The sequence below is a fragment of the Colletotrichum phormii genome (assembly GCF_030913505.1).
Source record: "Colletotrichum phormii strain CBS 102054 chromosome Unknown BDP81scaffold_18, whole genome shotgun sequence".
NCBI lineage: Eukaryota > Fungi > Ascomycota > Sordariomycetes > Glomerellales > Glomerellaceae > Colletotrichum > Colletotrichum phormii.
In genome coordinates, this window is record NW_026851460.1 from 740,305 (window position 1) to 767,967 (window position 27,663).

The following is a 27,663-nucleotide window of genomic DNA, read 5'->3' on the forward strand; positions in this document are numbered from 1 at the left end:
GCAGATATGGATGGGAAATTGGATGGTTACGTGCACATGATACCCCCTGGGAACCGACACAGACGGGCCCCTACAATTCGGCCATTGTAGATATAGATACAACTTGTAATGGTAAATAAAAGCGTCTGATTCTTTACGGCTATACTTTTTTCCCACCCTACTCTTCAGTATTGTGTCTTTTCGCCTTAATGCCAAGGTCTTGTCGGCCGATGCTGCAAGATGCTTTCTTATTTTGAAGAAGTCATTTGAGTACGACGATCCTCATTTCTGATTGCGGGAGCTCGACACCCGAAAACGAATAGACTAGAAAGTCATTTAGACGTAATCTTATAGATGTTCCGCATTGGATTATCACACTTCTCAAGAGAGGCAAAGGCTGCAAAAGCTGCCTAGTTAATAAATACTGTGTCTTTTATAGCCACTCCTACGCCATAATCCAATTGCCGAGTCTCTCTCTATCCATACAAGAAAACAACAACACCATAATGTTAAATACCTACTCCAAGTACTTACTCTACCAAAGAACTACGTGATATACAATGTTCCGGGGTTTGTCTACAACCGATCCGCAAACAGCGCGCCTGGAACGCGGCGGGGCGGGTACGGCTAGCGATTTCCTATTCTTACTCTAGACGGGACAACACGCCCATTTCTTCTTCTTTTTTTTTTGGTGATCATACAGTGAGGAAATAGAGACACCCTATACTTTTACATGCACTTTGCAGGTCCACCGTCACCTGAGGCTGAAGTTAGTGAATCTGATGACCTCCAGGGACGGGTGTTTTGCTAAAGGGGGTTGGGGTGGGGTGGGGGGGGTAAAACATACTGCTAATCATCTTGGCGACCGCCTGTATAAGACTAATCACCATGACAACGGTACCAAACACAATAATAGCGGCGGCGACATACGTCTTCCACGAGCGGGTGGTGAGCTTGATGTAGCAAAGTGGCGGAAGGATATACGCAATCGCACACGCGGACGTGGCGCCGACGAGCTCAAAGACGGCGCCGACGTCGCAGGTGAGCAGGCTCATGACCATGGCGGAGACGACGAGGGCGGAGCTGAAGATGAGGTGGAGGTGCATGTTGAAGGGCTCGCCCGGGAAAAAGTAGTTGAACATGACCTCGCGGCAGACGAAGGCCTCGAGGGGTAAGGTGGTGAGCATGTTGAGGCCGAAGCAGAGCCGGGCAATGGTGACCATGACGTTGTCCGAGGGGAAGTTGTTGAGGACGTTGCCGAGGGTCTTGTCGCCGAACGTGACGAAGCCGGCGAGGGCGACGAGGAGGCAGGCGACCATTGAGATGCCGGTTGAGTAGTGCGTTACGCGGGAGAAGCGGTCTATTGTGGGGGTTTTGAGGGAGCCATAGATGAGGAGGGAGTTGTGGTGGCATACGAATGCTAAGGGGAGGGGGGGTTTCCCGTTAGCAAAGAAAAGTTTTTTTGTTTGTTAAGCACGAGGAGTTGGACGAACCGAAAGAAATCACGCCAATGGCTTCAAATATGCCAGTGTTTACGGTCAGAAGGGCGGGTGTGAAGGAACCCCGGTCAGCTTTGGGAGTGAGAGCTCCCTGAATGATGACAGTCGCTACGATGACGCCCATGCTTATGAGAGCTAATGTGCTTGCTTTGGCCAGCTATAAATGGGAAGTATCATGTCAGTTTGGCCGCTCCTGGTCCTTGCAAGAGTCGACTCACCTTTGCAATATCGCGATACAGGGTCAGCGGGTAGCTGATTCCCAAAATGAAGACTACAATGACCACCTGCCGGTTCGCCAAGAGGTGGAACACGGGCATTTCCCGAATATCGGGCCAGATGGCCGTGAAGACGTGAGGTATTGAGTCGCCGACAATGACGCCAAAGGCAACCATGCCGCCAAAGGCAAACGCCCACTGCGCGACTGAGATGGCAATGAGCCCCGTCTTGCCGAAGCAGTGCTCGACGGTCCCCTGGAAGCTGTTGCTTCCCGACAGCTTGCTGTTGATGACGATGAGGCAGATGGTCCAGTCCACAACGACGGTGAGGCCGACGAGGAGAATGATTCCGGCCAGCAAGCCGGCCTGCTTGAAGGCGTAGGGCTGGCCGATGATGCCGGCGCCAATGATGGAGTTGGCCATATTCATGAACGCCATCTTCAGACCCGATTTGGGCCTCGCGCGCTCCTGCTCGGCCCATTCGTGTACGTCGTCGGCGTCCTCGCCCCAGGGGCTGTTGGCGAGGGTGACAGAGGGGGCCTCAATGTCTGTGAGGAGGGGCAGGAGGTGATGGTCATCGTGTTCGTCTGCGCCGGGGGCGTGGTGGAAGAGGTCGTCGTCGACGTCGAAGCTGTCGCGGCTTGCGCGGGCGGATGAGCCGCCGTTGCTGTTGGTCATTGAGGCGCGCGGGGGCGGCGGCTCGACGATGGAGGGGATGGGGTTGAAGCGGACGCGGTTCGGGGTCCGGGGGGTGCCGGGGGATCGGAGGGATGTGGCGTACTGCTTTGCTGCTACAAAGTACCCCTCGTCGCTGGTGGTGGTGGTGGTGGTGGTTGTGCCGGCGCCGTGAGATTCATGGTGGTGCGGAGAGAGGGGATCGTCGGCGAGGAGGCCTCTGTCCTCTTCGCTCGGGCTGTGGTGGGAATGGGCGGCGACGGCGCCCGGGAGGTGGGAGTCGTCTTGGTGGGCTCCATGATTTGGGGCCTTGGCCATTGTAAGTTATTGCGATGTCATCTTCCGTGGAGACAGAAAGGGGGTTTGGCGAAGAGAAGGCGAAAGGGATCGCGAATCGTGGCGTCGTTTGAGGCGGTTATTTGAAGAAGCGGGTGCTCGTTGTGGTCGTTTCGGCGTCGTGGATTGTGGTGAACCTAGGCTAAGGTTGTAGATGTCGTGTCCCTTTGGTTTTGGTTGTCAAAGGTTGTATCCGTAGAGAAAGTAAGGTAAGGTAGGCGTCTAGAGTCGGCTCTCGTTCCGTCGACGTTGCAAGCTGGAGCTTACCTGACCTCAGACGGGGTACGTACCTCGACTGGCAGTGTGGCAGTGGGCACCGTGTTCTCCAAGTTTGGGGGACCGGGAGCTGTCAGCAGTCCGACCAGTCCGCGTCCGCGTAGCCGGCAACGCCGCTGGCAGGGGACGTAATGGGGCTACGGGGAATTGCACTGAGCAGTTTTGTATCATGATGTATCCTCAACAAATCTACTCATGTGAGGATACTCGGAAGTACCTCCAGATGTATCCGGCTAGTCTTTCTCTGCCTCCCCACCCCAGTTTTCACTTATCCCGCACAGCGTTCGGATATCTTATCTTATCCGTAACTTTGTACCTTCACAATTGGAACGAAGACTTAGCGATGAGAAATATTCCGACCAGGCTTTGCGATAACAGCAGTGAGCAGCACGCAGCCGCCCAGCCCAGCCCGGCCGAATCAGACGACACGACCCCGGCGATAAGGTCCTACTACCAGAAGTTGTCTCACTGTCTGAGTGTTCGAGCAGACGATCAACCCCAGATTCGAGTAACCGTGGGGTCCATTGAAGGACGGAGGACTACATACAGAGTACTCTCATCATAGGAACCCAGACAGAAAGTCAACCACTCGGCCGGGCCAAGGTACTTTTACCGACAGACAGGTCCATGACACTCGCTTGCAGCTCAGCTCAGTCTTGATTGATCAGCCTCATGGCTACTGTGCCATAACTGCTCATTCTCCCCAGCAATTGGCACCACCAGAGGCAGAGCGTTGACGTTCACGTATCCCGTCTGAGGGAGAGAGAGAGAGAGAGAGGCTGAACCGGGGGGCTCACACCAAAATCTTCCTTCTTCGGCAGCGGGGAAGTCTTCCCTTTTATTTTCCTTTCTGGCAGCCCATCACGCATCGTCTTTCATGTGTGTCACTGCTTTTACGTGACCACTTCCCTCCATCTAACAACCTCCCTACTCCATACTACTACGTACCTACCCAATCTCGAATTTCACTTCTCGCACAACCCGGCACCAACCCAATTTGATCACAACCTTTGCGTAACCGTTCACACCCGTCATCCCCTTCCTTATCTTTACACGCACCGCACGCACCACACGCACGCCCCCGCGCTCGGCTCGGCTGTCGCCCGGTTCCGCCCGCCCGCAACCCGCCTGCCCGTCATGGACATGGACACCACACCGGCGCCCTACGGCGACCCCGCCACCGCCGGCCCCGGTTCAACGACCATGCCGGCCTCCTCGCCGTCAGCCCACATCCCCTCCTTCGAGTCACAACCCTCTGCAGCAGCCGCCGTCGGCCAGACAGCAGCACAGGCAGCGTTGGGGGCCTCGAATGCCGCAGGCACCGCCCAGAGTCGACCCTGTGACATATGTCGTCAGCGCAAGACGCGCTGCGTCCGCGAGGAGGGCCGCGATAAGTGCGTCATGTGCTCCTTTCACGGCCAGCCGTGCACATATCTCCGCGGGCCGCTCCCGCGCAAGCGCCGGAAGGCCACCGATCCCCCGGAACATCGCCCCTCGACCAATGGTTCCGTCTCTGCAACCTCAGGTCCTCCACCTGCTCCCGTCCCGCTGGATCCCCAGGAGGAGATAACGTAAGTGATGTGACATTTTTCTTATCGTACCTTCATCTTCGTCTTGAACTGCCATCGGGACTGGTCTCGATTCTCTGGCCTACCTTACCTTTACCTTTACCTTTCCCATGTCTCCTTGTATCACTGTACCTCGTCCTTCCTGAATAGTCTCCTTGCCCCCTTCTCATTGGCTCATGCCATTAACCTCTCCTGGCTGCCCAGTGTCACGGGTCTGTCCTCATACACCTGTTCGTCCCTTTCACACGCTCCCTTGCCCAGTAAACCATCTCATTCTCCCTCAAGTAACCCGGTCTAACGGACCTCTAGGCATCCGTCTCCCGAACTGCTTGAGGCCCTGTCACCGTCTCTCGCAGGCTCAGAACATCACGTAACCTTCAACCAGCCCGTCTCCCTCCTAGACGGCACCCTCGGTCTCCATCTCAAGACCCATTCCCAATATGTCGGCAACACAGACTACCGGGAACCCTCCCTCCTGGACCTCCACCGTCCCCAAGACCCGGCCGTCAGGTTCGTCCGCCGCCTCGACGACTCAACCGTCTTCCTCATCCACCGCGACCGCGAGACCTCGTCAGAACCCCAACGAATAGCCGACCTCGACGCCATAGAAAAGGTCGTCCACCCGCTCGGCTCAACCCTCGTCAACCTCTACTTCCGTATCGTCCACCCCAGCTTCCCCATCCTCCATAAAAAGGTCTTTCTAGAAAAGTACGCCCGCTCTTACCATGAGTTCTCCCCGCCCCTCCTCGCCGCCGTCTACCTCTTAGCCCTCGACTGGTCATTGTACGACCGCACCCTCGCCACCTCCTCATGGCAGCCCGACCAAGCCGCCCTCGAGGCCCTCGCCCTCCGCACAATGAGCGACGACATGAAGCGTCCCAAAATCTCCACCCTCCAAGCCGGCCTCCTCATCCAGCAGCGCTTCCGCAACAACACCTGGACCTTCACGGCGCAGCTCATCGCCCTTGGCCAGGGGCTAGGCCTCCACGTCGACTGCAGCGACTGGGCCATCCCAGACTGGGAAAAGGGCCTGCGCCGCCGCCTCGCCTGGGCCCTGTTCATGCAGGACAAATGGGGCGCCCTCGTCCACGGCCGACCCTCGCACATCCGCCTCGACGAGGACTGGGACGTCCGGCCGTGCTGTATCGAGGATTTCCCCGAGAACGCCGCCGACGAGGAGCATGACCCCGAGGGCAGCGCCGAGGTCGTTGTCGGGCGCGAGCTGTTCCTGCGGCAGATTGAGCTGTCTCTCATCCTCAGCGACGTGCTCGGCACGTTTTACACGGCAAAAGCGACCCGCCGCGGCGGCACTCTCGACCAGGTCGGCACCGTGGGCGTCGCCGAGCTCGCGAAACCCATTGTCATGATGCTCAGGGAGTGGTACGCAAAGCTCCCCGAAGCCCTCCAGCTTCAAGAGACGCGTCTTAAGAAGCTTTCTGCAAACGGTGGGCCTCCTATCCCCCCCTTCCCTCTCTCGTTCTTCCCCCTCTGTTCGCTGAAAAGCATGGCGAAAAGGCATTTACTAAACAACACCCCATAGGCTCCCTCCACCTCTCCTACATCTCAATAGACCTAGCCCTCCACCGCTCCCTCGTCCGCAACATCTCCTCCAACGCGCCCGACTCCCTCCGCCACGCAATCCGCACCGGCGCCCGCGCCCGCCTCGCAAACGCCTCCAACATCATCGGCGGACTCCAAATGGAACACATCCAATCCTTTTGGGGCTTCGCCGCCTCCGCCCAGCTCGCCGCCATTGGTTCCTTTGCGGGGCTGCTGTGGGCCACCTCGGACGACGACGCCGAGGCCATGTACTACGCCGACCGCGTCGAGGAGTACCTCTGGAGCCTGCGCGTCCGGGCGCAGGCGGCGCCGTTTGCGAGGGAGGCGTTGCGGATGTTGGAGGCTGATGTTGGCGGGTTGGGTGCTGTTCGGGCTTCTGCGGAAATGAAGATTTGAGAGGTATGAGACGGATGATTTGGAGAGACGGGGCGGGATGTGGCTTATGAGACTATGTAGAAAGGGAACACATGTACAATGATTTGGTTTTGGCTGGCGAAACTTGGGTTGGTATATCAAAAAAGGGGGAGAGATTTGCTTCGGGGTTTGGCTACATAGCACGCATGTTTGTATTTTTTTTGCTACTGTGTTTTGTGTTTCGTCTCTGGGATACCCGTAAATCACTTTGATAGAAGAGACGATGGCCATGCATGTTCCTATAACATCATTGCGTGTGAAATAGTGAACGCTTTCCAATCTACAAATATCTACGTTTGTGGAACATCAACGTCTAACTAGCGCTCGTAGATCAGATCCAAGCCATCAAAATGGAGGCCATCACTCACTTCTCCCCTTTTCCACGCCCACTAAAACCCCATCCAATCTGCTTCGCCATCTTCACCTTGACACCCAACTCATCGGCATACGCATACACCAACCCAGGATTCTTCTGGAACCACCTCCCACACATCACCACATCCAACCCGTCCTGAAGCAACCCCTCCGCCATGGTACCCGTGCTAATCCCACCCACAACCTTTTTAATCTCCTTTGCAAACCCAGCCTGGTACCCCGGCCCACCCTTGATACTCGTCGCCTACAGCGGGATGAACCCCCCCCGAACTCACATCCAGCAAATCGACGCCCCGATCCGCGAGAAGCGGCGCGAGCCTGCACGAGTCCGCGAGCGTGCAGCTGCGCGGGACCACGTCCGTCCTGTCATCGAACCAATCCGTCGCGCTGATGCGCACAAGGAGCGGCATGCCCTGCGGGATCGCGGCGCGCACGAGTTCGACGATTTCGAGGACCAGGCGGGTGCGGTTTGCAAAGGAGCCGCTGCCGTAGGCGTCGGTGTGGATGTTGGCGATGGGGCTGAGGAATTGGTGGAGGAGGTACCCGTGCGCGGCGTGGATTTCGACAACGTCGAAGTTGGCTTGTACTGCGCGTAGGGCCGCGTCTACAAAGGCGGTCTTGATATCGTTGATTTGCGCCAGGGTGAGGGCTTTGGGGAGGGGGTATACTTCGTTGAAGCGGAGGGCGGAGGGGGCGTAGACTTCCTCCGGCCAGCCGCCTACTCCTTTCGAAGAGGTCGCGTTGGCGTGGATAAAGGGCGCGACGGTACTCGCTTTCCGGCCGGCGTGGCTCAGCTGAATACCGATTTTCTGTCCTTGGGCGTGCGCGAAGGCAGTGATGCGGCGGAGGGGCGGGATCTGGGCGTCGGACCAGAGGCCTAGGTCTTGCAGGGTGATGCGGCCTTCCGGTACGACGGCGGTGGATTCCATGAGGGCGAGGCCGGGCCCACGTTGGAGGATGCCGCCTAGGTGGGTTAGGTGCCAGTCTGTTGCGAGGTTTCCGGCGGTGGGGTCGGCGGAGTATTGGCAGAGGGGGGCGAGGAAGAGGCGGTTTTGGAGGGTGAGGGAGCGGATTGTGAGGGGGGTGAAGAGTTTGGGGAGAGGGGAGGAGGAGGAGCAGGAGGTTGGTGATGGTGGGAGGATGGCTGTGCCGGCGGGGGGAGATTGGGATGGGGTGTAGTAGGGTGCGTCTTTTGCTGCTGGGTTTTCGATGGGTTCGAAATGTAGAGAAACTGGTGTTTCGTTGGCGTGAGACCCCATCTTGTAGGATGTAGATGAATGTTTGTAAACGGCGATGCAAGAAGAAGCTGGATGGTGGGTCAGGGAACTATCGGAATGAAAGTGAGATGTTGGCTATTTTATATTGAACATCAACTTTGAGACAAAACAAAACGCCTCCCCTTACTCCAGATCGTGTGTTCTGTTAATGACATGTTTGTTGCCGACATCATCTCGGCGCTCGTGGTTGGTCACCGACTGCTCCGGCCGGATTGTGGGTCTTCGGCCGTTTCATCCGTGGTGTTAACGGGCCGGGGACGATTCGGTGCGCGCCGGAGCACCGTGAACCATCAACGCTAAAGTTTTGGAGTTTTACTTCGGGAACTCCTTCCGCTAGGTCAAGGTTTGCTACGCGGTGGCAGTCGCAAAAGGCCGAGCAGCTTGGCTTAGCTGCTGTGAGTGTCTGTTGAAGGACCGTCGGCGCCAAGTGTGCTTCCCCGTCGGCGAGATGGCCCATCATGCCGAATCACAACAGACGTACGATGGATTGGCATACCAATGATGGACTCACTGTAAGCCTGAGATTCACGATTTGCACGAAAATTTTCACACTCGAGGAATCATTCAAAACTGTGATTTGCCTGCTTTGACTATTAATACACCTCCAAACGCCTCCCTCCCGATCATTGCAATTTGTTTCATGTAGGTTATACTTCATAAAACATTATTCAAGGCCGTCAGACACGTCCATTACCCCTTTCCTGTAATCCCTTTTTGACACGTCCTCGTGTCCCCCAGTTCTCTTCAAATCAAGGAACCTAGACTTCGGTCTCAACGTCGGGCTTGCGACCGTTGAGAGCACCCATCTTGGTAATCTTCCGGATCGCAAACTTGGCCTCATCCTTGGCGAACTGCACATTACGCATTGGACGCCACTGCATCAGACCCCGATGCTGACGGTGCAGGTCTCTGCTCCTGCTCTTGTAGTCTTTGTATGCTGCGACAGGTCCGCTGCCGCTTTTCTGAGATGCGTCTGAGGGCGCCGCACTTGCGTTGCTGTCTGTCGATTGCCGTGTGCCATTGCTGCCCTCTCTGGTGTCTTTGGTGCTGGCGTCTGTGAGTCCGAGATCCGGCTCACTGCTGTTATCGTCGTCGTCGTAATCCGTGTCGAAATCATCGCGTCCCTCCGAGTTCAGATCTTCCTGATTCTCATTATCGCCACCCATCATCTGTGTGGGATCTTTTCCAAAGGCAGTACTCCAATCGGTTCCGTCCTTGGAGAGCCACTTCCCTTTCTCCTTGGAATCAGTCTGGGCAAGGACATCGCGTCCTTGAGTGAGAGACTCGTCATGCAGCTTCTGAACTGCGGGGGGCACCTCGGCTTGGACCTCTTCGCCTCGTACTCCTTCCGCGTAGCAGGCTTCCCAAGTCTCAATTGTCTCACGCGAATCGTTGTCGGTGACAAACTTGACGTGATCACCATCGGTACCAGTGGAGAAGCGGCCCCTGAATCTGAGTCGGCCCACCTCTTCAATCTTCATGTCGGGGATGTCCTTGAAATTATCCTGGTTGATGTAGTTCTGTGACAGACGCAGACCCTTGTCGCAGTTGAAGATGGGAATGTCAAAGTCACGTTCCTCGCAATCCGGGAAGTCTTGAAGCCACAAAGACGCGAAAGCATCGGCATGGCGCTTTCCAGGAGGGTAGAACTCGAAGAAGACTGGAGATCTGTAGCGGAAACGAACAGGAAGACGAATCTTCTCATGTTTATCCTCGCCACTGATGTTCCAGGAGTAGCCGTCTTGGTCCTCCAACTTGTTGCAAGCGTCCCGCTTGACGCTAGCGGAGCTGCCACCGGTGCGAAGGCGGATCTTGGTCTTCAATTTGCCATAGCCAGCGGCAGTGATTTCTTGCGAAGTGAATTGGAACGTACCCACATCCCAGCCAAGCTGAGCAGGAGGCAGACGCAGTTCAACGGACCTGAAGAGAAGGGAAATACGGATTCTTCCGTATCCAACTCCGCCATCAAGAGGGTACCATCTTGTGGCTTCACTTCCGGATCGCAAGATATCAGACAGCTTGAGAGGGACCACGCCGATGATGGGATCGTGTTGTCTGTTGCGGGAGTTGCGGACGGTGATTGTCACGATGCCAGACCTCCAGTCCCGGATGAACTTTTCGGTACCGGCGTTGAAGATGGGCTGCGAGGACACAGCCTTGGTACGTGTCTTGTAGATCAGCTCATCATTGACGAGAATCGTGCAGTAGGAACTAGGCAGCTTGCTGCCTTGCTCCTCTTTGACTTCGCCAGCATCGAGACGGGCGGGTTCGTACTCGCGTCCCTTGCGCTTGCCGTTGGAACCCTTGACATTGGCGAGCTCCAGTCCCACAATTTGGTGGACGACGATGCTGAGGATACCAGAAGGCCAGAGAGGGTCGGGAGGAGTGTGTTCGACAGCATCCTCCATGTCATTTTCAATCGTGCCCTTTTCGTCCTGAAGCTCCTTCTTGTCTCTCAATTCAGGAGGCAAGTTGACATCCTTACCGTCAGTGCGGAGGGCCTTGCGGAACTGAGTCTTGCCAAAGAAACCAACCTCCCAGTGCAGCTCACCAGGCATCGAGGTCTCGGCCTTGACACCAGCAAGCTTGGAAACCTGAGGGAACATTTTGCCGGGGTGCTGAATGAGTTTCTGAATGCTCAGCTCGACCTTGCCGACGACGTCGTCTGCAGAAGAGCGATCGCTGTCCCAAAGCTCGACCGAAAGTTGCTCATCCGCCTTGATCAAATCAGCCGTGACCAAAAGGCCGCAGCTTTCTTCAAAGACAGGGTTGAGATCATCTTGAATGACACGGGTGCAGAATTGGGGCTTCGAGAACTTGCTCCAGGCGACGGTGATGTAGGGGTCTGAGCCTCCGCCCTCGCTACCACGGCGGTCTTGCTTACTGAGACCCGTCGCCTTGTGGATACGGATGAACAGGAGGCCAAGCGCAAGCGTCTCCTTCTTGATGTCGTCACCCTGCAGCATCTTGCTCAAGTCAAGAGTCATGCTCTTGGGAGCGACGTACATTGAAGCGGCGGTACCAATGGCCCAGTTGACAAAGTTGGAGATAAGGGGCAAGTTGAGGATGTTGACTCCCTTCTCAATCATTGGCGTGCAACCTGCCTGGACCTTGGGAATTCCCATCAAAGTGAAAGTGAGGGTCTTGAGGAAAGGCGGCTCAGGGGTAAGCTGAAGTCTGATGCGGGCGGTGGCAACAAGTCCCTGAAGTTCAACCCCTACAAGTTGTTAGACAATGCCAGTACACTAAGTCTTTGATGCACTCACAAATTGGGAGGGGAACACCAAAGAGACCTCGAACACCGAGGTAGAAGACCAGCTGCATTCCCATGTTGCGGGCCTTGGATGAAACGTCAGAGCCAGAGGGTTTCGCGTGGTAGGCAACTGAGGCTTCCAGGTTGTAGAAGTCACCAGCCTGTTCCATGGCAGCAAGTTCGTTGGGGTCGGTGTTCTTCTGGTTCTGCTTGTGGGCCTCGTCCTTGATGTCCTTGACATGGCTATCGGGAAGGGCGCGCAAACTGAGAATGCGGAGCGGATTGCTGCCCTGCGAAATGTCGGCAACGCGCACGTTCTCGATGACGCCGGGCACTGAGGCAACCATGACATCCTCGAGAGTATCAGCAACGCCGGCAAACATCTCAGGGTTAATGAGATTCCACATGATGCCAACGGCGGTGTTCATCCACTGGGCTTTGTTAGCGTCATGTTATCACTGTGCAGAAATTGGTATCACGCACCTCGACCGACTCGGGTACCAGATTGACGGTTGCGGTTTCGCCACGCGCCTGCTCACTAGACCATTCCGTGTTTCTTCCCTGCGTGATGAGGTCCTTTATCCACAAAAAGACACCAGAGGCGACGCAAAATGCGAGAGGAAGCAGGCCGTAGAGCGCGCCACCAAAGAACTTGCCCACGATGACGATACTGAAGAAGATGCCAGCGCACAGAATGTTGCCTCGTCTCTCGAGATGCTCAAACATGGGCTCGTAGCTGACGCTGGGAGTGTGGAAGAAGTTGACATTGGTCTTCTCGCTGTGAATTGGCACGTCGGTGGTGCTTCCAGGCTCGACGGGGTCTGGCGGTGCTGTGACATCTTGGGCCCATCGGTACTCCTCGCCAGACTGGTCAGGATTAGTGGAGACTGTGGCTTCCTTTCCGAGGTTCTGGTTGGGAACGGATATCTGCCAATTGACGATTTAGCATTGTCCAAGAGCAGGGCTGGATGCTCGTGAGAAACAAACGGATTGCGGGATGGCCTTACCTTGGGATCTTCAACTACTTCCTTGAAATCTTCCTTGGGATTCTCAATCTCGACATCCTTGCCAGTGACGGGATCCCGTACTGTCTTGGTCTTCTTGCGAGCTCCTTTCGGTTTCTCGGGGACATGATCCTTTGTGTCTTGGAAATTTTGTTCTTGTTGCTGCTGTGTGGCATCACCATTGCCGTGTTGCTGGCGGGCAGCTTCCTTGGAGATCCTCGCGTGCTCCTTGTCCTCAGCCTCAATGGCAGCATCGCGCTCGCGCTTCTCCTTGTCGAGCTGGGCGACGAACTCGTGGATGTTTGGAATGCGGTTCCGGCCGCTGTAGTGCTGGCCGCCGGTCGGCACCGTGTGTTCGTCGTAGTTCATCTTGCTACCATGAACGATATTCTCCTGGTATGTTGGTTGTGGATGAAGGTTATAGACCAGTCGTAGCTGAGACTACGCTGTCAAGATCCAAATCAATTACCTAGTGTTTGGATAAAACACGAAAAAGGGTAAAAGAGAATTGGGCAGAGGAAAGAATCGAGCAGCCAAGATTGAGATGTGCGGAGGTTACGTTCTCGGGGGATAGAGATATAATCATAGGGATGCAGATCGTCCAGCAGGCCAGCAGGGCAAGGGGGAAAAGGGAACCGGCAATCCATGAAATGGATGGGAAACGAGCCCCTCCAATTGCCTCATAGCTCCCCTTCAGCTCTAGCCAGCTAGTTAGTACTAAGCTCGCTTCACCATGAATACCTTGGGTTAGTAGTCCTTTCAGCTGTAGTTCCCCCCCTCTTGGACTGTTGGATAGCCAGGCTGGAAGCTGTGATGGTCAATGACGTAGCGTGTCTTGCGAACTTGCGACTTTGATGGCGGGAAAAGTCCACTAACAGCAGGCGCGGCCCCACCCCCCGAAGCAAGCCCCCGGCTCCTTGCAGGCCCCTATGACGGAAGAAGTCTCGGGTACTTTGACCTGGCCCAAGCGTCCCCCGTCACTTTTGCGTTCTTGCCCCGACCTGCCCTGCCTTGCGCTTTCTTTCCGTGCCTACCTTATTGTACGCTGTCGCTCCATAATTAAGGTAACTTTGCTGGCTGGGCCTACACGGATTGACATGATCATGTAAAAGGGCAGCCACAAACATTCCTGCGAGCAAAGTTGTCAGGACTAGAGACGCGGTAGGATTCTCTCTGCCTCCTGCCACCTGCTGCCACCCGTGGCTGGAACGCTCCATGCTCAATGGCCCTAATGAGTGAGGCCTAGCCAGACCAACAGCCCCCCTTCTGGATTATTGACTGCTGAATTGGTGCCGTGCGTGCATGGCTTTAGGCGGGAAATCAGCATTCCCGCCCTACACTACTATTTATCTGAGTTGCCTGTGCCCAATTCCTGTTTTTTTTTTTTTTGCAATGTTTCGATGGACTGCGTGACAAACGATGCGACAAGCTTGTGGCCGATCTGCAGTAGGGATCGCAACATGTGCTTGCGTACATGGCTGGGGGGGCACCGGGGGAGGGAAAACAATAGGTACTGTCTGGGCCGCGTGTTCATTGGCCTTCACCCGGCCCTTGGCTTTATGGCTAGCTCACTCCATCCCAATTTGAGCTTGACAGCTGGAGATGAGGGGGAACGTTTGGTCCGGCTGGTGACTGTCTGTTGGTTTTGTGGGCTTCATATGCTTATCTTCCTACTTCGTATTCAGTTGAGGAGAGAGATATACATAAGAGAGTCTATTCTGAAGTGTATTAATATTTTCGTCTCAGAGAAGCCAACAACGCAAACACCATCAAGCCGAGGCGGCTCAAAGATATCCTGATCGTCGTCCAGGTTGGTCCCAAATGTGTGAGGTCAGTCTATCGCAAACCTTTCGGGGCGGCTCACTGGACATGGGTTATGGATGGGACATGGGGTGCCGCTTGTCCCGGCCGGCGGGAGGAGGATAAACGACGATGAGCAAAAATAAACCATCTTGCCGGATCTTACGCAAGCCAAGCTTCAGCTTTCCGTCGGTCCACATTTTCATCATCACTCCCCGCTTTTCGATCACCTTTGCTGTTACACAAGCAACAGAATTGTCGACAATATCGACAATGCCAGGCGTGCAGGCTTACACTGTCGCATCGCGAGGTTTAGATCATCATCTATTTGGCGTTTCAACCTTCCGTTCATCGCTTCGTTGCAGTTTGTTGGTCTGGTCTCTTACTAATAGGCAAGGGTTGTTGGTCGAACCTCTATGAACTCGTCCGCTGGCTAGGCCGTTCTTTTTGGCCGCCACAAGTTCGCGCCACCTTACGTCCGAGCTCCCAAGTGGCAGCATCCTCTGCGTGTCCGGAAACAATTGCTCCTCCCAGTCTTGCTAGGTAGTCCACGGCTGGAACATGCGGAGGAACACGAGGAGGAACATCACGGCGCAATCGATCAAGATTACCGAGGATATGGTTCATAGTGCGTCGTGTTCCTCATTAACCCCTTAAGCCGGTACATGTACATAATCCTACAAAAGAAACCACCATTTTTCAAGAATTCGCTCCCTGAACACCACGCAGATGCAATTTCTCAAGTGTCTCCAAATTAGATCCCACTCCAGCTCACCCCCCTTGAAAGGTAACTTGGTAATCCCCATCAATGGACAACCATATCCGGGGGTATCGGCGTATCCCGCCGACTCCCAGTCTCCGGATTAATCAGATCCGCCGAGCCCAGCCTGTCGCACTGTGACACGAGACGCTTCGGCACAGTCGGCGTCGTCAGATCAATCTCCATATCCCCCGGCGTCAAACCCCGATCGGAAAACGAGTACGAGACGCTACTCGTATCCGACATCTCAACATCTTCCCCAGAAGCAGCCTCCTCAAATGTCTCGACGCTAGGCGTCGGGAGATCGCCGCAGGTCTGCACCTCCACGATCGGAGGGGGAGCAGCCACAGCAGCCACGGGCTTCCTCCGAGGGACCGACAACACCGGTGTCTGTGCCGTCCGCGGTGTCTGTGCCGCCGCCGCCGCCGCTGCCGCCTCGGCCGCCCGCAAAGCCGCCACGGCACCGCCCAGATTCTCCTCGTCCTCCTCCTGGTTCCCAATCGTCCACACCCACCGCCGCTTCTTCTCCTTGCGCTTGGTCCGCTTCCTAATGCCGCCAGACGGGCTGACCGGTGGCGAGTTGGCCGCCAGCCCCGCCATCCGCCGCCGCATCTCCTCAAACGGGCCTGGCGTCATGCCGCCGTCGCGGGTCTCGTCGCTCGTGAAGGCCATGGCGAGGTCCAGCACCGTGTTTTGCTCCTCCTGGGCCGGCGCTGATGCCAGTGCCGTCTCCGCTGCTGCTGCCACTGCTGCCGGTGATGCAGGGGAAACGACGTCCTCGACGAGCAGGTCAATATGTGACTTTGTGTATGTTTCTGTTGTGATTGTCTGCTCGATGGGACTGTTGTAGGCCACGCGGCGGGCCGCCTTCTCTTGCAAGCGCAGGGACTGCCGGCGGGGTGAGATGGGTGTCTTTGCGCTTGGCGGAGGTAGAGGCGAGTTGCGGAGGATGCTGTGGAGGGAGCGGGGGTGGGTGTACGGCAGCTTTGAGCCCGCGAGGGTCAGGTTATTGTTACGCTTCCTTTGCGAGCGCGGCTCTGGCAAGTTCGTGATGAGTCCGGTGGCCGTCAGCGGCGTCCTAGTGTCGATTGGCGAGAAGCCAAACATCTGGGGACCTTGGTTGGGCTCTACGGGGCCGGCGGAGAGAGGCGGGGTGGCGGTCATGGTACTCGGAAAGGTGATCTCCATTGCGACGCCGGGCGAAAGAGGGTGTGCGGTCAACGGGGTCTCCGGGTAGGAGACTGCGTACGGCGTCTGGATGCGGAGCTGGGGTGTCTTTGAGCCATTGTGCAACTGCGAGGGCTGTGATTGGGATGTGTTGATGGCCGTGAGCGGTTCTGCTGCGGTGGGTGTCGACCTCTCAATGGCGGTCACGTAGACGTTGGAGAGGGTGTTGAAGGTGGTCGGGTCCTTGGGATCGATGACGGACAAGGACTTGTTGATTCTTGTGTGAGGTGCCGGTGATGTCTTGATGCTCAACGACAACTTTGGCCTTCGTGAGGCGGTTCCAGTCTGAGTAGCCATGGTGACCACGTGATGTGCCAATGTCGAAACCCGGAAGAGTGGTATAAGTTGATGAGTCTGCGGCTCAGCCTGGATAGCCAGCAGATTGGGTCGCACAGGGGTCAAGTGACGACCTTAGCCTCCCGAACTGTTGGAATCACCGGGATGAGACAAATCAGTTCAGAAAGAGGGGGGAAATCAGCAAGTGGTGAGATGTAGGGAAGAGGGCGATGGCGGCTATATAGATTAGGTTGGAAGTGGTGCAACGCTTAGAGTTGGTCGTTTCGTTCTTAGGTATCTGTGTGAGGGGGGCACTGGGGAGGGGTTATCCAAGCTGGATTCTGGACTCTAGAGGACACTGGACGTCTGGAGAGGCGCCGCTAGACAGACATATATGCAATGCAGTGTGACTGGAGGAACAGACAATAGACGCGATTGAAGGAAGGAATGCGTCGCACGCAGGACGACACCCCCTCGTCGCAGGCAGCTCCAGTTCTGGTTGGCTATTTTGGGCAGCCATATGTGATGGGGAAGAGGCGCAAGCGCCGGGCTCAGATGGGATCCTTGTCGACTCGAGTCGCATCCCTGCAGATTGGCCAATGACGATGGCGGGGCCGTCGGCTGTCTGCCCGAAGCGGCGTCTATTTGGTTGTACGACCGGGGACGTTTTGGAGTAATGAATCCCTCGCCATTTCCGAGCAGAAAGACGGTGAGCAAGAAGGTAGGTAGGCAGACTGGCGGATAGACGGAGAGAGAGCGAAAGAACTTCCGTAGTCACGGGACAGTTGACAATAAGGTAGGTCGGCGGTAGGTGATACACTAGTACCAGAGTGTGAGTGCGCTTGTTAGGTGGTCTAAGAAACATCGTCGACCTGGTCAACAGGCGGCTATTCAGACGCGGTCGTCCAGTCCCCGTTCTCGCTTTCTCGTTTTCGAAAGTTGCCCAAGCCACGCGAGAGTTCGTCACAGAATGCCTGGGAACCCACACTTGTGAATCCTCAAGTCGGTCTTGGCAGCCGTTGTAAGCAGGTAGCGGGTGTTGAAAGCCTACACTGCCGTGACGGCTTGGGAGCGTTGGCGTGGAAATGTTGAGATGAGTGAGATGAGACGACGTAAGCTTTTGTTTGAGTGAGAGGGGCAAAGGAACACTGGCCAGGACCAAAAAAAAGGCTGAGTGTATCGGAAGGAAGCGAACGCTCTCGTCTCGTCTCCGCTTCCCCGTCCACAGCCATGGATGATGGATCTTGGAGGAGTCATGGTGGGCGGAGGCACGTCTCTTTTTTTTTTTTTGTCTTTTCCCAGCGAAAGCGAGAAATCCGTCTCGGTCTCCACTTTGATCCGTGCGAAGAGACGCGACAGCCGAGAGCGCGGGTGTCTGACAGGCGCACGGCAGACTGTGCCACGTTGTGGCAACACTGGGTGGGTTGGTATGGAGTATTACCTAAGGCACCTTGCTAGGTATTCGTACTCCGTAGGTGTGTTGGGAGGATCATTCCCTCTCCCGGACGCCTCGATGCCAAGCTACAGCAATCTCCAAACGGGGACCCCCGAGCCCTGCCCCGCAAATTAATCAGCGTCCAAAATTAGGTAATCCTGCAGGACGTCTCAGATTGACACTCGGTCTTCTGTTGCAGATGGTACCAGCTGCGACGGTCTGGTATCTTCAACAGCGACATCCAAACAGTCAACTTCACCGGCCGGCGGCCCTCTCTCAACCCCACAGCCGCCGGGCTGGCCGAGCTCTGTCGCAAATATCCCCAGAAAATAGAATATCTACAGATATAGACAGACACCTTAGCCAAGATCACGAATGATACCCCCACGACGCACCACCATCTCCCCAAGGTCTACGTTATCCGTCCACTCGGCCGATCCACCCCCTATCGCTGCTCTTCCTCTCTACCTTATTCGCACACACCTGTCTGTCTCACAGTATCACAATCGCTTTGATAAGCCGGTACCGTCCTCATCATTGGATCGGCCATCTTCTGAACAACGCCCGTTCTGAAAGAATTGGATGGATCAACGACGACTACACCAGGCCCCGCCGGCAACCTTCATGACTGCCCGCAGGCTTCGCCGATGAGTACATCTGAGCAGGACGACGGCCTCACTCATGAACTTACACCTTGAACGAGTGACGTTTGATCATAAAAAGAGATTAAGATCCAGTGCTATCGGTAATATCTTTCTCTAGAGACAAGCAGCATTGAGCATGAGCAGTCTTTTCCATACGACGTCGTTTTAATCTATTTTGACAATTTTTGGCACATAATACTATGGGTGCGTTGATGTCACCCTCTTGCCCTGTGCTTCTGGATCGGGTCATACCGATCGCTTAAGGGGTACATGGATACCTTACACATATGAACACGGGGCTTACACTCTCTTATAGGCTCCACTACCCAAGATACCTTCCCTCTCACTATTCCGGAATGGAGAGAGGCTCAAGAAGCTGGGGACGGCCTTAGCCGACTCTTGTCGCTTCGTGACTCCGAGGCCACTTTAAACTCCAACGCCTGGATAACCCTGGCCACCCCGTCCCAAATCGAGCAGCAGTGGGCTTACGCCGAATTCTTACGCTTATCCGGTGCTCCCTTACCACTCTTCGGCGTCCCCTTCGCAGCCAAGGATAACATTGACGTCGCCAGCTTCCCCACAACCGCAGCGTGCCCCAGCTTTGCCAATGGCCCCGTGGACCATGATGCCGCAATCATAGCCCGTCTCAAGGCTGCCGGCGCTATCGTCCTCGGCAAGACGAACCTCGATCAGTTTGCCACAGGCCTTGTTGGTACCAGATCGCCCTACGGTCCAGTAAGCAACTCCTTTGATCCCGCCAGGGTCAGCGGCGGTTCGAGTTCCGGCAGCTCCGTCGTCGTTGCCAGGGGCGTCGTCCCTTTTTCTCTTGGTACAGATACCGCTGGCAGCGGCCGTGTGCCTGCTGGTTTGAATAACCTTGTGGGAGTGAAGCCTACCAGAGGTGCCCTCAGCACAACTGGAGTTCTGCCGGCATGCCGCAGCCTCGACTGCGTATCCATTTTCGCACTCACTGTCGATGACGCCGAGACGATCTTGGCTGTAGCCGAGGCCTTGGACCCCAAAGACTCGTTCTCAAGGGCTCGACCGGATACCCCAAGCATGGTGGAGGGACATCGCATGGCCATCTGTGATGACCCTCCATGGTTCGGCAAGACTGAACAGTCTGCAGCCTACGCAAAAGCCTTGGAGAAGGCCGAGACCCTTGGTTGGACGCTGGAGCCCAAAGACTTCTCTCCGCTGTTCAGACTCGCCAGCTTGCTTTATGAGGGTCCCTGGGTCGCGGAACGTTACGCCGCTATCAGAGACTTCATTGAGGCAAACGAAGACAAGATGGACCCCACCGTCCGGGAGATCATCCTAAAAGCCAAGGACTTCAACGCCGCGGACCTTTTTGCATCAGAGTACCTACGTCAGGAGCTGACCCGCGTGATCGAGGACCGGTTTAGCAACTTTGACGCTATTCTGGTTCCCACGTCCCCCACCTTCCCAACTATCGAAGATCTCGCCAATGAGCCGATCAAGGAGAACGCCTATCTTGGCACGTATACCAACTTTGTCAACTTCATGGACTGGACCGCCCTGGCGATCCCCGCCGGCTTCAGATCCGATGGACTCCCCTTTGGCATCACGTTGATCTCATCCACGTGGGACGAGCCGAAGCTGCTTTCCCTGGCACGGGAATGGCTTTGTACCGGCCCCCGTCCTCTCGGGGCCACCAAGATTGAGAGACTTGAGACACAGAAATCCGACGCCATCGCCGCGGGCGAGCCAAAGACGACTCGTCTTGTGGTGGTAGGTGCTCACCTTACGGGGTTTCCCTTGAACAAAGACCTGACGTCTCGTGGAGGAACACTAGAGACGGCCACAGCGACATCCCCAAGCTACAAGTTCTATTCCCTTGACACCGGCGGCACGGTAAAGAAGCCAGGTCTACAGCGCGTTCAACTCGGCGGCAGCGCCATTCAGGTCGAAGTCTGGAGTATACCCACGACGGAGGTTGGCAGCTTCTTAAAGACTGTCCCTTCGCCCCTTGGTATCGGTTCTATCGAGCTAGCCGACGGAAGCTGGGCTCCTGGGTTCATCTGTGAACCCTATGGATTGGAGGGTGCTACAGACATCACGTCCTTTGGAGGCTGGCGTGCCTTCATGGAGTCTCTATCCTCTGAGGATTCCCATCTTGGAAGTAATCCGAAGACTCGCGAAATCAAGACCGTTCTTATTGCCAACCGTGGAGAGATCGCCGTCCGAATCATCCGGACCCTGCATTCCATGGGCATCAAAGCTGTTTCGATCCACTCCTCCACCGATGCTCGCTCACCTCACGTACGCAATGCCGATGTATCCCTTTCCCTGGAGGGCAACTCAGTCTCAGAAACCTACCTCAACGGCTCGCAAATCATCTCTCTCGCGAAAGAGGCTGGCGTTGATGCTATCATCCCGGGGTACGGCTTCTTGGCAGAGAATGCCGACTTTGCCTCAGCCGTTGAGGCCGAAGGCATGGTCTGGGTCGGGCCAACTGCCGAGCAGATGCGGCAACTCGGCTTGAAACACCTCGCTCGCGAAGTTGCCATTGGAGCAGGCGTCCCTGTCGTGCCGGGAAGCAAGCACCTCCTCAAGAGTGCCGACGAGGCGCTCACCGAGGCGGACCGCATCACCTATCCTGTGATGCTGAAGAGTACTGCGGGCGGAGGTGGCATCGGCCTCAAGCGCTGCGATGACGTTGCGTCACTCGTCGAGGCCTTTGAAAGCGTCCGGAGATTGGCGCAGGCCAACTTTGGTGATGCCCGAGTCTTTGTGGAGCACTTTATTGAGCGTGCTCGGCACATTGAGGTACAAGTCATTGGCGACGGAGAGGGCAACGTTACGTCTGCTGGCGAGCGAGACTGTTCATTGCAGCGCCGGAACCAAAAGGTGATTGAGGAGAGTCCTGCCACGTTTGTGCCACTCGATGTGCGCAAAAGGATGCGCAAGGCCGCTGTGGACCTTGCCTCTGCTGTCAAATACCGTAACGTCGGCACCGTTGAGTTCATCTACGATGTGGACACTTCCGAATTCTACTTCCTCGAGGTCAACACCCGCTTGCAAGTTGAGCACCCCGTCACGGAGTCTGTAACTGGTCTAGACCTGGTTGAGTGTATGGTCCACGTGGCGTCTGGCGACAGCAAGAATATCTTTGACGAGCCGGAAGGGTTCGAGGTGAACGGCGCCGCGATCGAGGTGCGCGTCTATGCTGAGAGCCCGCTCCAGAACTTCCGCCCCTCTCCAGGCCGCCTTTTGGATATCTCTTTCCCTGACGATGTACGTGTCGATACATGGGTCGATCCAGGGATGGAGATGTCGTCGTCCTATGACCCGCTCGTAGCCAAGATCGTCGCTACAGGCGAGGACCGAACAGCAGCCATCGCCAAGCTCGCCGACGCTTTGGAGAAGACGGTCATCACTGGTGTTGAGACGAATCTGAACTACGTCCGGCACATTGTCGCGTCTGATATGTTCAAGTCTGGCGCCTTCACAACGACGTCCCTAAACACATTCACTTTCGAGTCCTCCGTTTTCGAGGTCGTTGATCCGGGCACCCTTACCGTCGTCCAAGACTACCCAGGCCGCAAGGGGTTGTGGCATGTGGGCGTCCCGCCATCCGGACCATTTGACGACTACTCGTTCAGACTCGCAAATAGACTGGTTGGGAATGACTCCCGCGCGGCCGGGCTCGAGTGTACCATTCATGGCCCAAGCCTTCTCTTCCACTGCGACGCCGTTGTAGCAGTGACCGGTGCCACCGCCGAAGTCAAGATCGACAAGGAGCCTGTTCCACAGAACGCCGTCTTTTCTATCAAAAAAGGCCAGACGCTGTTCATCGGCGGCGCAACGTCCGGGTACCGCAGCTATCTCGCAATCCGCGGGGGCGTCGCCGTCCCCGAGATCTTCAATTCCCGCTCCACCTTCGCGCTAGGCCAACTCGGAGGCCACAACGGACGGAACCTCCGCTCCGGCGATCTACTTCCCGTGGGAAACCTGACTGCCACGGCCCCGTCCACCGTCTCCGGCCCCGCAACTCCCATCCCGTCCGATGATGCAATCAACGCAAACTGGTCCATCGGTGTCGTCCCAGGACAGCACTCAGCACCCGAGCACTTCACAGAGCAAGGCTTCAATACCCTCTTTGCGAGCGAGTGGATCGTCCACTACAACAGCAACCGAATCGGCATTCGTCTCGACGGCCCCAAACCGCAGTGGGCCCGCCAAACCGGTGGCGAAGCCGGCCTGCACCCGTCCAACATCCACGACAGTCCCTACTCGGTCGGCAGCGTCAGCTTCACCGGCGACGAGGCCGTGATCCTAACGTGCGACGGGCCCAGCCTCGGCGGCTTCGTCGTCTTCTGCGTCGTCGCCTCGGCCGAGATGTGGAAGCTCGGCCAGCTCCGCCCGGGCGACAAGGTCAAGCTCCAGCCCATCGACGTAGACGACGCACTCTTCCTCGAGTCCGCCCTCGAACGCTCCATCGCCGAGCTCACACCCCTGGCGGTGGACGTCACCCCGCTCGCCAACAGCCCGACGACGCCCGACTCAGACCCCTTGCTCGGTGACATTGGCAGCGCCGGCCGCCGCATCGCAGTCCGCCAGGCCGGCGACAACGCCATGCTCCTGGAATTCGGCACAGAAGACGTCTTCTCCCTCCGCCAAAGCTTCCAAATCTTCTCCTTCATAGCCCGCCACAAGACGCACCCGATCCCAGACGTCCTCGAGCTCTCCCCCGGCGTCCGCACCCTCCACGTCCAATACACCCCCAAACAAGCCCCCGCGACAATCCTCTCCGCCCTCCGCTCCCACGAGGCCTCCCTAGGCGACGCCATCCCCCCTTCCATTCCCTCCCGCACATTCCACCTGCCCCTCGCCTTCGACGACAGCGTCTCCCGCGCCGCCGTCGCCCGCTACGCCGCCACAATCCGCGCCACGGCCCCCTGGCTGCCCAGCAACGTCGACTTCCTCCGCCACCTCAACGCCCTTCCATCCGGCGCCGACGTCGAGCGCATCTTCCTCGACGCTACCTTTCTCGTCCTCGGCCTCGGCGACGTGTTTCTCGGCTCCCCCTGCGCCGTACCCCTCGACCCGCGCCACCGCCTCTTCGGGACGAAATACAACCCCTCCCGCTCCTTTACACCGCGCGGCGCCGTGGGGATCGGCGGGCAGTACATGTGCATCTACGGCATGGATTCCCCAGGCGGGTACCAGCTTGTTGGGCGGACTGTCCCGATCTGGGATGACGTTGCCGCGTCCGCCGTAGTGTCGCGATCGCGCCGCCGGGGTGACAACTCCAACTCCGATACCAGCACGAACGCGTACGCTGCAGAACCGTGGATGTTCCGCCTCTTTGACCGGATATCATACTACCCCATCCCCGAACCCGACCTCGACGCCGCAATCACACAAGGCCGAATCTCCGACCTCGTCCGCATCGAAGAAGGGAGCCTCGATCTAGCAGAATACGAATCCTGGCTCGCGGCCAACGAAGCCGACATTGAAGCCACGCGCAACCTCCGCGCCGAAGCAATCCGCAATGTGCCGTTTATGGAGGAGCTGCTGCAGCCGTATAACCCACCCGAGAGCGAGCGGCACGGTATCTATGGGGAGGGGGATGAGGGAGGCAGCGGAAGCGGCAGCGACAGTGGTGTGGTTGGGGAGAGGATCAAGGCGCAGATGCCGGGCCGGTGCTGGAAGTGCGAGGTCAAGGCGGGCGACGAGGTCGAGATCGGGGACGCGCTGGTGTGGATTGAGTCGAATAAGATGGAGATTAAGATTGGGAGTCCCGTGAAGGGGAGGGTTGTCAAGATGCTGGTTGGTGAGGGGGATGTTGTTGGACCGTTTGATGATTTGCTTGTTGTTGCGACTGAGTGAGAGGCACCATGAGGAGGGGGTTGAAGGGGAATCGCGATTTCATAGTGCGATATAGATAAGCCGCATTTGATCGATGGATGGAGCAGATGCCTAGAGACTAAACTAGAAGATTGAGGCTTGGCCGTTTGAGAGTTGATGCAAATCAAAATCTACTAATGAGCAAGGGCCGTTGGGTATGAAATATTTCTTCAGAAATTTCTCCAACTAGCAATCAACATGAGTTTGGTTGTTAACCTCAGGCCTATTTGGCCACAGTCTTGTAGATAGAATTATACCCACAAAGCGACTCCTCCTCCAACGTCGCAAAATCCCTTCCAGCAAACCTCTCCGGCTCCAAAGCCTCCAACGTCTCCCGATCTACCTCCTCCCCCCCAATAACCCCCGTCAAAAACTTGGCCGTCCCAGCCGCGTGCGTAACCCACACCGCAACAGCCATATGCAACCCAGGCACCGACCTCACCGCGCCAGCAAGCGGCATATTATCAGGCGTCATGGAGAAAATCCCATTAAAGCTCCTGCTCCTCTTCTTCTTCTTCTTCTTCTCGCTCCCATCCTCCTCAAACTCCGCCGCCGTCTCAGGGGGCAACATCCCCCTCGCAGATTCCAGCGTCTGCCGGAAGTCGGGGATCCACACACCGATGGCCGTCCCGTCTTCTTGGTTCGGCGCGCAGCCCACGGGCGGGTGGTCGTAGCTTCCGATGCCGTAGCGGGCGCCGTGGTCTCTGGCGTAGACGTGGTGTTCCGGCCAGCGCACAAAGGGCAGGGGTTTTTCTCGTGGGGACAAGGGGGTTCGGGTGCGGGCGTGCATGTAGGGGTGTCCGACGGGGATGACGGGGACGGGGCAGGGGAGGTCGCGGCAGAGGTCGAGGGCCCAGATTCCTGTTGTGAAGATGACCTTGTCGGCGTCGAGGTGCGTTCTGGAGCCGCTGTCGACTACCTGGACGCCCTTGATTCGGCCGTCTGATGTGAGCGACAGCTTCTTGACGGAGCTTTGTAGGAAATGGACGCCTGACTTTTTTGCTGAGGCTTGGTAGAAGGAGGTGATTGCGCATGCGTCGGCGGTCCCGTCGGTGGGGAAGAACACCGCCGTCCCCGGGGCCGAGTCCGAAGAGTTGTCTCTGACGAGCTCCGGCGCGAGTGTATGTGCCTCACTCAGGCTCAACATCTCAGCAGGCAAGCCGAGCTGCGCGGCAGCTGCGCATCTGGCCTTGAGACGCTCGCACCCCGCGGGCTGGAAGGCGATTTCCAGGCCGCCGACGGTGTCGAATCCGCCGGGAATTTTGGTGTATTCTGATACAGAGTCGATGGCTAACTTGGTGAGGACTTTGGAGTCGTTGAATTGGCCGACGAAGCCGGGTGCGTGGCCTGTTGAGCCGAGGAGGGGACCGAAGGAGCGGTCGATGAGGGTGATTGTTCGCGGGGTGGTGGGTGATGGGGATGATGAGAGGAAGTGTGCTAGGGCTGAGCCGACGATGCCTGCGCCGACTATGATGATGGTTTCGCGAGGTTCAGACATTTTGGAAGGTGAGGAACTGGGTTAGATGTGTTTGTGAATGGTGTTGTATGATAGTATCTGGAATCTCCTGAGAAGATAGGAAGATTATATACTTTTGGACTTACACTGGCATTGAGTACTTACACTATAGATGTGTCGTTTTGCAGTCTACATTTCCCCTTGATAGTCAAGATTTCCGAGTTTGGACAAGGGCGCCGGACTAGACCAATCACATGTACAGTAGCTCGCTCACTTACACCATGGAGTTGAGACCCACAAGCTGTCGACACGCCTTTGATGTGGGATTCGGACAATGTGGTCTAGCGAGGCGGGGCCAAGCAGCTAATGTCATGTCGGCCGATATCACTACTTACCTTCATACATACCTTACACGCTACATTACGAACAAGCCAAGGTATCTAGAATAAGTAAGTATTGATGATGATGAAGAACAAAACAAACGCTCCCGAGAACTTCTTCACGACAACTCAACAGGGCGGCTGCCTTCGACCTCCGCAGCCCTCGTATATGCCGAAAGCTCAACCGGAGGCGGCGTAGCAGCATCTACTTCCCTCATCTCTGTCCCATGACCGGGTAACTCTTGCTTCGCATCGTACCCGAAACCTTTATGCGCGTGACCTTCATGACCGGAAGTGCCCTCATTCTCAGCAGCGATGGCAGCCGCGGCTCTCTTTTGCTTCCTCTTCCGAAGGCAAACAAACAGCCCAGCACCAACAAGCAAAAGAACCAACGCCACCGCCCCAACCGCAATCCCCGCAACAGCCCCAGTCGAAAGACTCCCCTCGCCCCCGACAACACCGGAAGCCTGAGAAGAGGGAACCCGGCCGTAGAGCGGAAAGACGGGGTGCTTCACCGAGAGCGGCCCCCCCGCAGCGGCACTCGGGAGACCGGTGAGGGAGATTTTCCTCCACGAGTTCCAGAGCGTCGACTCCCTCCCGCCGCTCGTCTCGATGTTGTTGATCCAGATCTCCGTGTTCGTGCTGAGGAGACTGACGCAGTCTCGATAGGGCGTCCCGCCTGGTGTGGGTACGAGGCAGGTGTACGAGCTCGGGCAGCACCATGTCTGGGTGTACGTCTGCGCGCTCTCGAGGGTGATGGTTGTTTCGCATGCTGTTGTCCAGCCGGAGATGCAGGCTGTGCCTGGGTAGGCTACGCTTGCGACGTCGCCTGGTTTCCGAAGTGATATGTTGTCAGCGTTCTTTGTGCTTTTCTCCAAAAGTTGGAAAGGGGGTAAAGTAAGTAGAGGGTCTCACTGAAAACGGTCCCAGACGGCCGCCAGATTGCGGCGTAGCTCTCGGGGAAACATTGGGTTGGTAGGCTGGCTGTAGTCTCAGCTACGACATGGTCTCGTAGGCATTCTACGTCTCCTGTGAGGTCTTCCGTCTTGACCACCAAGCATCGAATGTCGACGGGAGAGCAGAGGCCGCTGGGTGGTGTGAAGGGGGTGGTCTGCGGTGCCATGGAGAGGATCTTGGTCTTTTGGAAGCCTCCGGGTGTGAATGTCAGTGTTACGAGCAGAGGCTCGTATGTCGTTTTTGAGACCATTGTGAGGTATCTGCTTTGACGTTTGTGCTCGGTCGTGAAGTATGAACCAACTTCGCCTAGGACGGATGGAGAGAGAGTTGAAGGAACACAAAGATTACAGAAATTGCTTGATAGTGGGAGCTCGAGAGTATTAGATCTTATGTGCCTTGCTAGCGGCCAGTGTCCTCGTGGCA

General features: G+C 56.6%; 7 protein-coding genes across 7 annotated transcripts; 2 read left to right on the plus strand and 5 right to left on the minus strand.

Annotated features, from left to right (window-relative positions):
• Positions 1-395: 395 nt before the first annotated feature.
• Positions 396-2,899, minus strand: BDP81DRAFT_355082 (transmembrane amino acid transporter). The gene is made up of 4 exons (XM_060586276.1): positions 1,697-2,899; positions 1,473-1,635; positions 827-1,399; positions 396-737 (listed from the first exon to the last, which is right to left on the minus strand). The coding sequence occupies exons 1-4, from the start codon at positions 2,684-2,686 to the stop codon at positions 709-711; spliced, it is 1,755 nt and encodes a 584-aa protein (XP_060442035.1). The 5' UTR covers positions 2,687-2,899; the 3' UTR covers positions 396-708.
• Positions 2,900-4,381: 1,482 nt separating this feature from the next.
• BDP81DRAFT_355085 (fungal-specific transcription factor domain-containing protein) lies at positions 4,382-6,753 on the plus strand (the record flags this gene model as incomplete). The annotated part of the gene is made up of 3 exons (XM_060586277.1): positions 4,382-4,551; positions 4,858-5,993; positions 6,089-6,753. The coding sequence occupies 3 exons, from the start codon at positions 4,382-4,384 to the stop codon at positions 6,502-6,504; spliced, it is 1,722 nt and encodes a 573-aa protein (XP_060442036.1). The 3' UTR covers positions 6,505-6,753.
• Positions 6,703-8,156, minus strand: BDP81DRAFT_474044 (uncharacterized protein; the record flags this gene model as incomplete). Its single annotated transcript, XM_060594674.1, has 2 exons — positions 6,703-7,141; positions 7,173-8,156. The coding sequence occupies 2 exons, from the start codon at positions 8,154-8,156 to the stop codon at positions 6,887-6,889; spliced, it is 1,239 nt and encodes a 412-aa protein (XP_060442037.1). The 3' UTR covers positions 6,703-6,886.
• A 570-nt stretch (positions 8,157-8,726) lies between these two features.
• Positions 8,727-13,200, minus strand: BDP81DRAFT_483425 (C2 domain-containing protein). Its single transcript, XM_060595057.1, has 4 exons — positions 12,435-13,200; positions 11,911-12,354; positions 11,441-11,858; positions 8,727-11,391 (listed from the first exon to the last, which is right to left on the minus strand). The coding sequence occupies exons 1-4, from the start codon at positions 12,798-12,800 to the stop codon at positions 8,933-8,935; spliced, it is 3,687 nt and encodes a 1,228-aa protein (XP_060442038.1). The 5' UTR covers positions 12,801-13,200; the 3' UTR covers positions 8,727-8,932.
• A 1,337-nt stretch (positions 13,201-14,537) lies between these two features.
• BDP81DRAFT_434880 (uncharacterized protein) lies at positions 14,538-16,985 on the minus strand. Its single transcript, XM_060591003.1, has one exon. The coding sequence runs from the start codon at positions 16,513-16,515 to the stop codon at positions 15,037-15,039; it is 1,479 nt and encodes a 492-aa protein (XP_060442039.1). The 5' UTR covers positions 16,516-16,985; the 3' UTR covers positions 14,538-15,036.
• Positions 16,986-18,638: 1,653 nt separating this feature from the next.
• On the plus strand, positions 18,639-24,611 carry BDP81DRAFT_73767 (urea carboxylase). Its single transcript, XM_060596221.1, has 2 exons — positions 18,639-18,777; positions 18,890-24,611. The coding sequence occupies exons 1-2, from the start codon at positions 18,774-18,776 to the stop codon at positions 24,427-24,429; spliced, it is 5,544 nt and encodes a 1,847-aa protein (XP_060442040.1). The 5' UTR covers positions 18,639-18,773; the 3' UTR covers positions 24,430-24,611.
• Positions 24,612-24,670: 59 nt separating this feature from the next.
• BDP81DRAFT_452509 (FAD dependent oxidoreductase-domain-containing protein) lies at positions 24,671-27,490 on the minus strand (the record flags this gene model as incomplete). The annotated part of the gene is made up of 6 exons (XM_060592755.1): positions 24,671-25,914; positions 26,050-26,069; positions 26,182-26,204; positions 26,311-26,343; positions 26,436-27,112; positions 27,199-27,490. 6 exons carry the CDS (start codon positions 27,488-27,490, stop codon positions 24,671-24,673), a joined length of 2,289 nt encoding a protein of 762 aa, XP_060442041.1.
• Between the last annotated feature and the right edge of the window lie 173 nt (positions 27,491-27,663).

Bases quoted from the DNA above. Each gene is read 5' to 3' on its own strand.
- BDP81DRAFT_355082 (XM_060586276.1), bottom strand. From the start codon at position 2,686: ATGGCCAAGGCCCCAAATCATGGAGCCCACCAAGACGACTCCCACCTC. The intron at 1,400-1,472 runs GTTCGTCCAACT...CCCTCCCCTTAG, and splicing joins CATTGGCGTGATTTCTTTCG to CATTCGTATGCCACCACAAC. The intron at 738-826 runs GTATGTTTTACC...CTTCAGCCTCAG, and splicing joins GGTCGCCAAGATGATTAGCA to GTGACGGTGGACCTGCAAAG.
- BDP81DRAFT_483425 (XM_060595057.1), bottom strand. From the start codon at position 12,800: ATGAACTACGACGAACACACGGTGCCGACCGGCGGCCAGCACTACAGC. The intron at 12,355-12,434 runs GTAAGGCCATCC...GTCAATTGGCAG, and splicing joins AAGTAGTTGAAGATCCCAAG to ATATCCGTTCCCAACCAGAA. The intron at 11,392-11,440 runs GTGAGTGCATCA...AACAACTTGTAG, and splicing joins TGGTGTTCCCCTCCCAATTT to GGGTTGAACTTCAGGGACTT.
- BDP81DRAFT_434880 (XM_060591003.1), bottom strand. From the start codon at position 16,515: ATGGCTACTCAGACTGGAACCGCCTCACGAAGGCCAAAGTTGTCGTTG.